This window comes from Mytilus galloprovincialis, chromosome 6 (genome assembly GCF_965363235.1).
Source record: "Mytilus galloprovincialis chromosome 6, xbMytGall1.hap1.1, whole genome shotgun sequence".
Lineage (NCBI taxonomy): Eukaryota > Metazoa > Mollusca > Bivalvia > Mytilida > Mytilidae > Mytilus > Mytilus galloprovincialis.
This window is the reverse complement of record NC_134843.1, coordinates 66,097,887-66,110,451: the sequence shown is the minus strand read 5'-3', so window position 1 is coordinate 66,110,451 and position 12,565 is coordinate 66,097,887. Positions and strand designations below refer to the sequence as shown.

Below are 12,565 nucleotides of genomic sequence, written 5' to 3'. Positions count from 1 at the left end.
TTAGATATATATATACATACCAGAAAGTGACTGCGTCGAACCATCTTGATATAGAATAACAGGTCCCATAGGTTGCTGGACGAAGGGGGGCGAGATAACTGGCCAAGTTTCTATTCCACTAGATGCTGGTGAAGATGTACCTGATGTTACGGTACATGTACTTGGTACAGGAAACTTTACTGGAAACACATTGTTCTCCTCTAATGTTTTCCTAGCGGGATTTTTGATAGAAGAAGCGCCAGTATAAAAAGTTTTCTTATCAAAATTTTGAATGATGGACTGAAAAGTTTTCGACATTTCAGACACATTATCAGGAACTTTCCCGTGAAAATGTTTCTCCAATTTTGCGATATCCTGATTAACAAGCCCCGATTTAGGAACAAACATACCGCTTCCAGTTTTAACTAGATACTTGTCTTTCTTGCTGTTGATCAAGGCACCACGAATTTTTTGTGCAAAGCTGGACCTGGCACTGTTCAATCCTTTCAATCTAGTATCGTATTCATTTGTCTTGTTCCTCAGTTCTTTCTCTAACCTTTTCAAGTCTTCTGATGCGCTGTCCATCAATGAACGTTCGTCGGGGTGTTTTGAAGGGTCTCCACATTGTTCCGATGTTAGACATTTATCAATTGTACAGTTTCTCATATTGTGATCCAGACGCAAGTGACAGTTTGAACACTGCTTTCCTCTCCCTTTATTGAGATTACGGTTAGCATACTTGTTATTCAGATGTTCGAGATGTTCTCCTGCACTTTCAACTTGGGTCTCGATTTCTATCATTTCTTCTTTCAATGTTTCCAAGGAATACTCAATTGGTGATTTATATTCGAAAAGATCAAAAGTCGTTTCAACGGCGGTTTCGCTATCCTCCTTTTCGAATGAAAGCTCCTTACGGCTGCTTTTAGTCGGGTAACGTTTCGTTTCATCAGAAGACAGCTGTTTCTGCAGAAATGGTGAGGATCCCTCTGAGACACGGATATTGACAACTGGAAAATCACTTAATACAGGTAGAGCTCTTACTACACGCAAGAACCTTGTAAAATTGTTCGGTGTCAGATCCACAAAATCCCCTTCGTCATCTTTGTACTCAACTCTTATAACTGGCATCCGGTTAATATACTTAATTTGTCGGATTACGTCCTCTAAACCTTGATATCCGCCTACGGATAGTTGCATAAATTCAATGGATATTGCACTGCAACGCTCTTTTCCATAATATTCAAATCTAATTTTTAGATCAAGCTCACCAATGTTTGGGATGGTTTTTGAAAACGCCATAACGTAATCTTGCAAGCCTTGTTGTCGACCTCAACATCAATTGTGAAATTCATGTGGCGGCAAAAAGATGCGGGGAAAATTGGACCTTTTCATTTGCTGTAAGCAGGGAGGGGGAGTGATAAATTCATAATACCATATTTGGTTATCTCTATCAGTGTCTTCAAAATTAACACCCCTTAAAAATAGAATGTTCCATGCATTAACTTAACAGGTCAACCAGAAAACATAAATTAGGGATTAGCGGTTTAAAGCCGAGACTGACTATATTTATAGGTATGACCGTTTTCATATTCATTTCTTTCATATGATTGATAGAAATTAAAAGATTAAACCGAACTTTCAAAAAATATCTAACAGTTCAACAAACACAAATCGCAACATCCGATTACTAGAACTTGACAATATTATATTTATATATTTAAACGTTTAAACAAAGGCTACGAACAGCACGGTCCGCCGTCCAGATAAAATAACTCAGTATAATCACAAATTTTAACGAGGTTAGATTAGTTTTAAGTGCACACTGCCCTTTTTTAAAACTATCTTCACAATATATGAGCATCCTAACAAATGATGAATTACATAAATTAGGCCGTTAGTTTTCTCATTTGAAGTGTTTTACATTGTCATTTCGGGGCCTTTTATAGCTGACTATGCGGTATGGGCTTTGCTCATTGTTGAAGACCGTACGGTGACCTATAGTTGTTAATTTCTGTGTCATTTGGTCTCTTGTGGAGAGTTGTCTCATTGGCAATCACACAACATATTCTTTTTGTCGAGCCTTCGACTTTTGTCGAAAAAGCGAGACATAGTGATCCTACATTCCGTCGTCGTTGTCGTCGTCGGCGGCGTCCACAAATACTCACTCTGTGGTTAAAGTTTTTGAAATTTTAATAACTTTCTTAAACTAGCCTGGATTTCTACCAAATTTGGATTGAAGTTTGTTTATGATCATAACATAGTTTCCAGAAGTTAATTTTGAAGAAAAAAAATCCATTTGTTCCGTATTTTACTTATAAATCATGGACTTAGTTTTTCTGCCAGGAAACATTACATTCACTCTGTGGTTAAAGTTTTTAAAATTTTAATAACTTTCTTAAACTAGCCTGGATTTGTACCAAACTTGGACAGAAGCTTGTTTATGATCATAAGATAATATCCAGCAGTAAATTTTGTAAAACAAAAACATCCATTTTTGCCGCTTTTTACTTATAAATTGACTTAGTTTTTCTGCCAGGAAACATTACATTCACTGTGTGATTAAAGGTTTCAAATTTTAATAACTTTCTTAAACAAGCCTGGATTTGTACCAAACTTGGACAGAAGCTTGTTTATGATTTAAAGCTGGTATATATAGAAGGAAAGTTTGTTAAAATTTTGTACTTGTTTTATCCGTATTTTACTTAAAAATGGACTTAGTTTTTCTTCCGGTAACATTACATACAATCTGCAGTTAAAGTTTTTAAAACATTTATTATATTCATAAACTATCCTGGATTTTTACCAAACTTGGACAGAAGCTTCTCACAATCTAAAGACAATATTGAGTGGAATATTTTTTTCCTCATTTTTGTTGCGCCTGCGATTAACAGCAAAAGTAGGCGAGACACTAGGTTCTGCGGAACCCTTATGAATTTTTAACCGGATTTTTGTGACAAAAATGTCGGTTATTGATTTGGGGATGTACGGTGGGCGGTCGGGCAGTCGGGCAGTCGGGCAGCCGGGTGGTCGGGCGGGCGGCAATCCAATGTTGTCCGTGCATTAACTCATGAACCGTTCAACCAAAGCTTTTAAAATTTTGATATGTTGTTACTGACAACTAAACGAAGGTCAAGTTCAATAATGGCAATTTTGACTTTTACCGTTCAGGAGTTATGGTTCTTGAAAGATTGAAAAATGGAGTTTCCAGTCGTGTCCGTGCATTTACGCATGAACTGCTCTACCAAAGCTTCCCAAATTTTAATATGTTGTTACTGATGACAAAATGGAGGTCAAGTTCAATAATGACGATTTTGACTTTTACCGTTCAGGAGTTATGGTTCTTGAAAGATTGAAAAATGGAGTTTTCAGTTGTGTCCGTGCATTTACGCATGAACTGTTCTACCAAAGCTTCCCAAATTTTAATATGTTGTTACTGATGACAAAATAGAGGTCAAGTTAAACAATGACGATTTTGACTTTTACCGTTCAGGAGTTATGGTTCTTGAAAGATTGAAAAATGGTGTTTCCAGTCGTGTCCGTGCATTTTCTCATGAACCATTCAACCAAAGCTTTTGAATTTTTTATATGTTGTTACTGATGACAAAATAGAGGTCAAGTTCAATAATGACGATTTTGACTTTTACCGTTCAGGCGTTGTGGTTCTTGAAAGATTGTAAAATGGCGTTTCCATTCACGTTGTTGCATTTACTCATGAACCATTCAATCTAAGCTTTTCAAATTTTAATATGTTGATACTGATGACAAAATGGAGGTCAAATTTGATATTGACGATTTTCACTTTCACCATTCATCAGTAATTGTTCTTGTGATATTGCCAGATCACAAATAAATATTAATAAATCCGGTTTGCTGTCGTTGTGGCAGCCTCTTGTTTATATTTAGTATGTGTGTATCTTGCAAGGTTCTCATGCCCGTCAGACAGTTTTCATTTTACCTCAACCTCATTTCATGGATCAGTGAACAAAGTTATGTGTTCGTGGTGAAGTTCAAATATCAGATACTATAAGCAATAGATCTACTACATTTAGTTTATGGAATAATTGTAAGGTGTTATCTGACCTTGACCTCATTTTCACGGTTCATTGCTCAGTGTTAAGTTTTTGTGTTTTGGTCTACTTTTTTTTAAATATAACCAGTAGGTCAACTATATGTGTTGTATGAAAGGATTGTAAAGTGTATATGTCTGTCTGTAAGGTATCATCTGACCTTGACCTCATTTCATTGGTTTTTTGGTCAAGTTTGTTTCTTAGATAATATAAGCAATAGGTCAACTTTATTTAATGCAGAGATTGATTGTAAGGTGTACATGTATGTCTGGCATGGTTTATTAGAACTTGACCTCATTTTCATGGTTCATTAGTCAATGTTTAGTTTTCTTGGTTCAGTCTGTTTTTTAAAATCTATAAGCAAAGGTCAACTGCATATTAGGTGATTGTAAGGTGTGCATGTATTTCTCGTTCGATTTATGGTAGACCTTGATCTCATTTTTCTTGGACCATGTTAAGTTTATGTGATACTTGTGATAAAGCTTTATATGTAGAACTATCAACATAAAATCAATGGTTAGTAAAGAAGGCGAATGATTTCAGCGTGTGCACTCTTGTTCTCATTGTGGAAGGCCGTACGGTTATCTATAATCGCTTACATCCACTTTATTTGAAGTCATCTTCCTAATTTTTTGACATTAATGTAAAATTTTTATTAAAGGTCATGAAACGAAATAACAGTCAGGGACGTCAGTATAGTGCAGGGAAAGCGCTAGGAGATGACTTGCGTGATTTGATAGTTCATGAACTTAAAGAAAGTGGCGTCCATGTTGGAAATTCGATACCTAAAGGAATTGCGCCGAAAGTAGCCGAGAAATATAAAATTACTAAACAAACTGTGCATAATATCTGGAAAAAGTATAATGAAGATTTATCTGTAAGTAGAAGACCGTGTGCCGGTGGTCGCCCACGGAAATATGGGATTGATGAGATAGAGTTCGTCAATGTTTTGAAAACAGAAAGACCTTCCGTTGAACAGAACACTTTAAGAGACCAGCTCCTGCAGTATTCTGCCATTAGCAGCATCTCTACAAGTACAGTATCAAGAATAATAACAAATGACCTAAAAATGACGTATAAGCGTATTACACATTACAAGAAGAATAGATTTACGGTACGAAACCTTCAATACACTCAACAGTTTTTAAATTATGTCAGTAATAAAGATCCCTTCACCCTAAAGTTTATGGACGAAATGGGAGTTAAGCTTGTGGACGGACAGCCAGTGTATGGACATTCAAGGAAAGGAACTCCATGCGTAGAAATTACAAGATATGACCCTCATGCAAATTTCACAGCTAGCTTAATTATTGGTATAACAGGTGTTAAATACGTGAAAATTATTGAAGGGGCGTCAGACAGTGGTGAATATTTACAGTTTATAGGGGAAGCGTCACAGAGTTATACAAATGACGGTGAAAGTGTTTTTCAGCCAGGAGAATGTTTAGTTGTTGACAATGCGCCGACACACCACAACATGTCTGAAAGAGTTCTACGTAACTGGCTTCCAACAGTAGGAATGGAATACTTATTCTTGCCCGCATACTCTCCAGATTTAAATCCAGCGGAACAATGTTTCCGTAAAGTAAAAAAACTGCTCAAATCGGATAGATTTGGCCCTGTATTACGACAAGATTTAAAAGTCGCAGTTTACAAAGCTTTCAATGAAATAACATTAATGGACACACGATCTTTTTTCAAGGCAACTGAATATATGAACATTTAACATGTTTAAGCTAATATACTTTAAATCCCGAGGTTTCTATCAAAAAGATCAAAGAGAAAAGGTTGCCAAATGTATCACATTTTAATATGTTATTCTATACAAACAATTGGAAAGTTTGCATACACATGTATATATTCATTTTATTTTATTGGTTTCCTTGTACAGTAGGGAAAATGTAACTGATAAGGCTATTTAGAAAAAAACATATTATAGTTTGGGAACAACCATTTTAACTTCAAGGGAGGGGGTGTGGTTTTTTTCCGAGTCAGAAAATTTATTTAGTTTTTCGACACTACCAATCAATTTTTTTTCTTTAAAAATTTAACACTATTGGGTATGGGGAAATATGAATTTAGATATATTTTTTGTCATCATTTTGCTTGACCACAATATTTTTTCCCCATCAAATTGGGGATCAGAGTATTTGTTAAGGAAAAATCCATACCCTCCTTTTTTAAGTTAATGGTCGTTCCCTTAAAATACAAATGTTGAAATTGGGTCATAGTCATTTACTATTAAATCAATCTTTCAGTTAGAATATATTAGATCAGATAAGAAGTAGTTATATAAAATTAAACATACATTTTCTTTAATGTAGACTTTTTCTCGGAGATTGATTCCTTGTGAATAGTTTTTGAATTAAAGACTTAATTGACACAGTCGTATATTGTTGGTTTTATTTTGTTTTGTATAAAATTGATTCTGAAAAATATGCAAACACCACTTTCCAAGGTTGGGAGAGGGTTGGGCGCTTTCAAATGTTTAACCCCACCACATTCGTATTGTGCCTATTCCTGCAGTTCAATGGTTGTCTTTTGCTCATAATAAAATAATTGTCATGATTTACACAACGTTACTTTTTCCAATATAAACATTTCCCTTTTTTCCCCTTTTTTTTTATTAGTTTACAACATTTTAACAGAAACCACCTTGTGACTTCGAAATTAAGTAGACCATAAAGCGATGTTCATTATCTTTCTTATGTTGTATACGTTTAATTAAGTCATTTTGCGTCATGAATTGGTATTGATGCCATATTGTATGTTTTTAATATGAAGAAAGGGGTAGTCCGGTTGACCTATACGTCAATGAGACACAGAAAAAAAACGACAACAAATAAAATGGAGCCACATTCATTCTTCAACAAAAGAATAAATCACAAGAATAATAATATATGAAAACACTTATTTTTTTATTATTTAATGATATTAGCTATAAACATTATCCACTTAAAAATGAAACTTGTATGTGATGGTATAAAAATCATTAAAAACAAATTCCTTTAAAGCTTTGTGAAAAGAAAGTTTAATTTTATGTATCGAAATGTGTAACAAGTGATTATTTAAATCCCCACTGGAAGGCCTCTGGTAGACTGAGTGAGCATAAAATCATCGCCAATGACTAACTTGTTATAGGTAAATTTTTCAGTTCAATTAGTAACAAACGTTTTACTTGTCGACCACACTGTTATGAATTTTGTTCTACCATAACTATTTATTTCTTGTTTACTTATTGGTTTTATATAAGATTTATTAGGATCTGGAGTACAGGATTGTATAGGAATATTATATGCTTCGAAATCAGAGTAGATAACAAATGGTAATCTATTTTTAAAATGATGATTATTGAATTTAAGAATATTTTTTCCTGGTTTTGGCATTATAGTTTTACAATGTTTGTTATCATAACATATTTTTTTATGTTTTATTAGTGTTTCTTCTCTTTGAAATCCTTGCAAACAGTTTCTACATATAAACGATTTATTTCTATTCTTATCACACATAAAACTATTTAAATCTTTAATTAAACAATAATGAGTATTTTCGTTACTTTCAATGTATAAGAGATCAATTACGTTTTTACTTTCTACATTTGATATATAAACTGGATGTAAAGATTGTTTATTTGTTTGATCTTCTAAAGCAAATACATTTATACTTAAATAATTTTTATTTTCTACTTTTGGAATATCTTTTATTGATACAGGATATTCAATTCCTATCATGTTAATTTCATTTTCATATTCTTTATATTTTGTTACTCTTTGTTTGTCTTTCTTGGCTGGAAATAAACTTGCTAATATTGACCAAAGAAAACACTTATTATCCTTTTTATTTTGGACATTAATAATATTACTTGATTTAAATTGAAGGGGAATATAAGACGAAGCTCTTTGATATTCATATTTATATAGTTTTACTTTTACACTTTTGATACCATCGAAAACAAAACCAGATCCTCTTTCTTGAAATTTATCTACCCAAGCTTTAAATTTATCTAACAAATTATTGTAAAATGTAGATAAATTGTTTTGTGTTAGGACAACTTCAACAGGATGAGAGTAATGACTTTCTATTCTATCAAATGCCATAGGAGTTGTAAATTCACTTGTTATTATTATCTTTATTTTCAAAGGAAATTGATTAATAACTATTTTATCTTTTAATAAGTTTATGTATTTAGTTGCATTGATTTCTTCTATATCATCAATAGTAGTTTCAGTAATAAGATCTTTAAAGGATTTTTTAGATCCCATTTTGTAATATTTAATTTTAATTATATTATTTTCTTGGATATAAATTCCAATAAAAAGGATTTCTTTCCATAAATTCTTTAAAAGCTTTTTTATATTTTTCTTTGTTATTTTGATAATGATTTTGTTTTGAAGGTTTTAAACATTCTTTACATGCAGATTTAACTCCCAGTGGTTTGTCTTTTGCTTTGTAATATTCACTTAGTAACTTGTATTCATTACATTTTGAACAATGTTTTCTTTCATCCATTTTTAAAAAAAACATTTTAGTTACTTCAAAATGTCTTAAACAAATCTAACAAATAAATTAGCAGATGAACTACATCATAGAGTTGTAAAATCTTTTCCTAAAAGACGTGTTTATGTTCATTCAATAGATCAAACATGGGCAGTTGATTTAATAGATATGCAACCATATTCAAAACAAAATAAACACTATAAATATTTATTAGCAGTTATAGATGTTTTTAGTAAATATGGTTGGTTAATCCCTTTGAAAAATAAAACAGGAGTAACAGTCAGTGAAGCTTTTAAAACATTATTTAAAGAAAGAAAACCAATATATATTTGGTCAGATAAAGGATCCGAATTTTATAATCGACAAGTAAAAGAATTGTTAAAAGATAATAACATAAAGTTATATTCAACTGAGAATGAAGAAAAATCCAGTGTAGTGGAACGATGGATAGGAACAATGAAACAACATATGTATAAATACTTTACTGCTAATGAAACTTTTAAATATTATGATATATTAGATAAATTAGTTAAAAATTATAATAATACAGTACATTCTTCAATTAAAATGACACCTGTTGAAGCAAGTAAATCAAAAAATGAATTAACAGTGTATAAAAATTTATATCCAGAAAAGGAAGAGAAAATTAAAAAACCTAAATTCGAAGCAGGTACTAGAGTAAGAATAACAAAAAAAAAAGGGTAAATTTGAAAAGGGTTATACTACTCGTTGGACTAAAGAAATATTTGTAATTGAAAAAGTTTTAAATACAATTCCTTTTACTTATAAAATAATTGATTTAAAAGGCGAAGAAATAACATGTGCTTTCTATGAACAAGAATTACAAATGACTAAGTTTTAAATCTTTATTATAACACTCAATTGTAAAAACTAAAACACAAGATAAAGTATTTGCAAAATTACACATTATCATCCATGTACATATAACAGTCACTCAGGTATGTAGAAATACAAAATCCATTATCAGGTAATAGTCAACACATAATCCTTAGCAACGGCGCTCTAGCTGGAGCGCGGGGTTGAAAGGTCACTGAGAAGATTGTGTTTCAACCTGTATTATTGGTTGATTTTGAGTGTTCCAATACCGCCTAATCTCCTCACTATATAAAAACATTGCTTTCAATTCTTTTCTCATGGAATAGACTTCAATGAAAGGTAGTCCAACAGTAGAAAACCTTCTTGAGAGGAAGAACTACTAGCCGACATGAAAAACCACAACACACTAAAAAGCAAAAACGTTTTCTCATCACTGATAATTTAAAACGAAAAGAACGCACCAGTCTTCTATATGTTTACATGTGATGACAACATTGTCTAGGCAACATGTAAACATACTCTTGACAACCATGTAAATATTTCCAATGATCGATTTAGTCTATTTAAAAGTCATGTCCTATTAAATAGCACTTCACAGATGTAAAAAGCAATTTAAGTTGTAGTCGTATTGATCCGTTTTATTACTAGACTATATTGATAAAATTAATTAAAAATCAAGGTTGAGGCGCACTTTTATTTTTCTCTTAAATCCCACAGAATTCTTTCTCTGCCTGTTCTCCCGGTTCTTTTATTTTTTTTTATTTTTTTTTTTTTGGAATTTTTTTGTTGTTTTTTGGGTGTTTTTAATAACGTTTTTTTTTTATAAAAAAGTAAAAATAAAAAATTTTTGGGAGTAAGAAAATTTGGTGTTTTTGGGGTGTTTTTTTGCTTTTTTTTATGAAAATTTAGGGCTCTTTTACTTGAAATGAGGGTAATTTTTTGGGGGTCAAATTTTTTTTTTGGGGGTGCGCTGGAGTCGTTCAAGTCCTATACTACTCCCGTGTTCATCGGAAATCATTCGCATTTCTGTCGACAAATACAATAAGATAAAGATATGAAACGATCACACATACTAAAATGAATATGAATAAAATTCAGAAAATTCGTACTTTAAAACATGTATTTCCTACACCCGAGAATACAAATTTATAATCGTTTCTTTCTTTTTTCTTCTTTTAATTTTACTATGTGAAGAGAAATAAGCAAGTACAGTTCTAAGATGAAACTTACCATTGTGTTTCCATATGAAGACTGCCAGGGCAGTAAATATAAATAAAAGGACAACTCCTGTTAGTACAAGAGCTGGACATACTCGTCTTATTTTGTCTTTGGTTCCATTAGATTTAGAATTTTCTTTAGTTTTTGAGGGTATAGTCTCAGTTCGTCGATGTGATTTATTTACTTCAGCATTCTCTTTCATGATACACTGGGTTTGTTCCGTGTCTTCATTGAAATAGTAAGATTCTACTGTATTCGAATGGTCAAATGTACACGTTTTTTTGTCATTTTCGCTCACTTTTCTGACATAATTTAAATTGGTCTCACTGTAATCAACATTTCCATCAATAGCTCTAAATTTTTTTCCATCCATATCTGCAGTTTTATGTTGTTAAAAATTGAAATTCCTCTTGTTTTGAAATTGTCATCTTAATTTTTTGGTTAATATACATTGAAATTGAATTACATTTACGATTGATACATATTGATACTGACTTTATATTTGGACACAGAACGTCATGGCTGATAAACACTAACGTCACGCTAGTTGTGATACAAAAAAGGTTTGACAGAAAATTATTGTCAAACTAAAAGTTAAGCTGACTTGAACTCTCTTGACGTATATGTACCATATATAATTATAAGGCCAGTTGAGATACGTAATCAGTTACCACATCTTTACTTAAAAAGCTACATAAACGCGTTGGTACTAATGCACTAAACGTGAACCGGAAAATATAGTCATTTCATCGTCCGTTGCGATCCATAAAGGAGGGTATGTTTGATATATTGTACTTAGATAAGTGTTTTAATTTATTTGTAATGTGTTTTTGTTAAATTTACAATTTATGTTGAAGTCACGAATCCTGTAGGACCTATTCACCTATATCGTATTTAACTCACGGGGTTAAAAAAGAAAGATGTCAAATCCGCAAGCATTTGAATATTAAGAAGTATATCATATACGTATCTATAATTGTTTTTAATGACATGCAATAAACATTTTAAAATGCTCTACATATTGCTTTAAAATACAATATTTACATTTTCATTTTATTGAGCACAACTTTGCACCGAAAGACATCATTAGCCAAAACGAATTAAGATGCATGTAATATAGGTACGCCACAGACAGTTTGGTTTTGGTCAAAGACTTCTTTCGAATATGTTTTTTTTTCTCCCAACATCTGCCAATATCTGTCAAAATTGCAACTTTGACCAATCTAAAGGTATTTAAGATTTGTTAAAAAAAAATCTGCAGAAATATTTAAATGATAAAACCTGAAAGTAAATGTATACAAATCTATGATAATGTGAATTTAATGGAATATTGATGGACTTTTAAAAAAAAGTCTAAGGTGTGGTTAAAAGTCTGGTCTGGTATTTTTTTCATGGAAGTAGGAATTTAAGCACACATTAATAAAAAATTGATAATGGAAATCGAAATGTGTCAAAGAGACAGCAACCCGACCAAAGAGGAGATAACAACCGAAGCCACTAGTTTTGAGTACAGCGAGAAAATCCCAGAACCGGAAGCGTGGCCCTTAAACAACAATATATACTAGTTCAGTGATAATGGACGTCATACTAAACTCCGAAATATATAAAAGAACCCAAAGTTAATAATCATACACGACTAACAAAGGCAAGAGGCTCCTGACGTGGGACAGCCGCAAAAATGCGGCAGGGTTAAACATATTTTTTGAGATATTGAAATTATAACATCTGCTTTTGGTGTGAAACATTAACATCAGACGTGTTCAAGATATCATGCTATCTCTTGATGCAGGTAATATATAACAGGCTTCAACCAATAACAGAAGATATATTTTAGAGTTAAACACATGTTTCTGATTTGTTTTTTTCTATCGATTTATGAGTTTTGATCCCTCAGTTTTAGTTTGTAACCCGGATTTGGGTTTTTTTTTTTTGGATTAATGAATTTTGAACAGCGGTATACTACTGTT

At 32.1% G+C, this 12,565-nt stretch overlaps 1 protein-coding gene across 1 annotated transcript in view; it reads right to left on the bottom strand.

The window, feature by feature from the left end:
- The window catches only part of LOC143080138 (arylsulfatase B-like), a 52,984-nt gene extending 41,788 nt beyond the window's left edge, over nt 1-11,196 (bottom strand). The window contains exon 1 of the mRNA XM_076255855.1: nt 10,611-11,196. Within this exon, the coding sequence (XP_076111970.1) occupies nt 10,611-10,971 (361 nt within the window). The 5' untranslated portion in view covers nt 10,972-11,196. The remainder of the gene's footprint in view (nt 1-10,610) is intronic.
- Between the last annotated feature and the right edge of the window lie 1,369 nt (nt 11,197-12,565).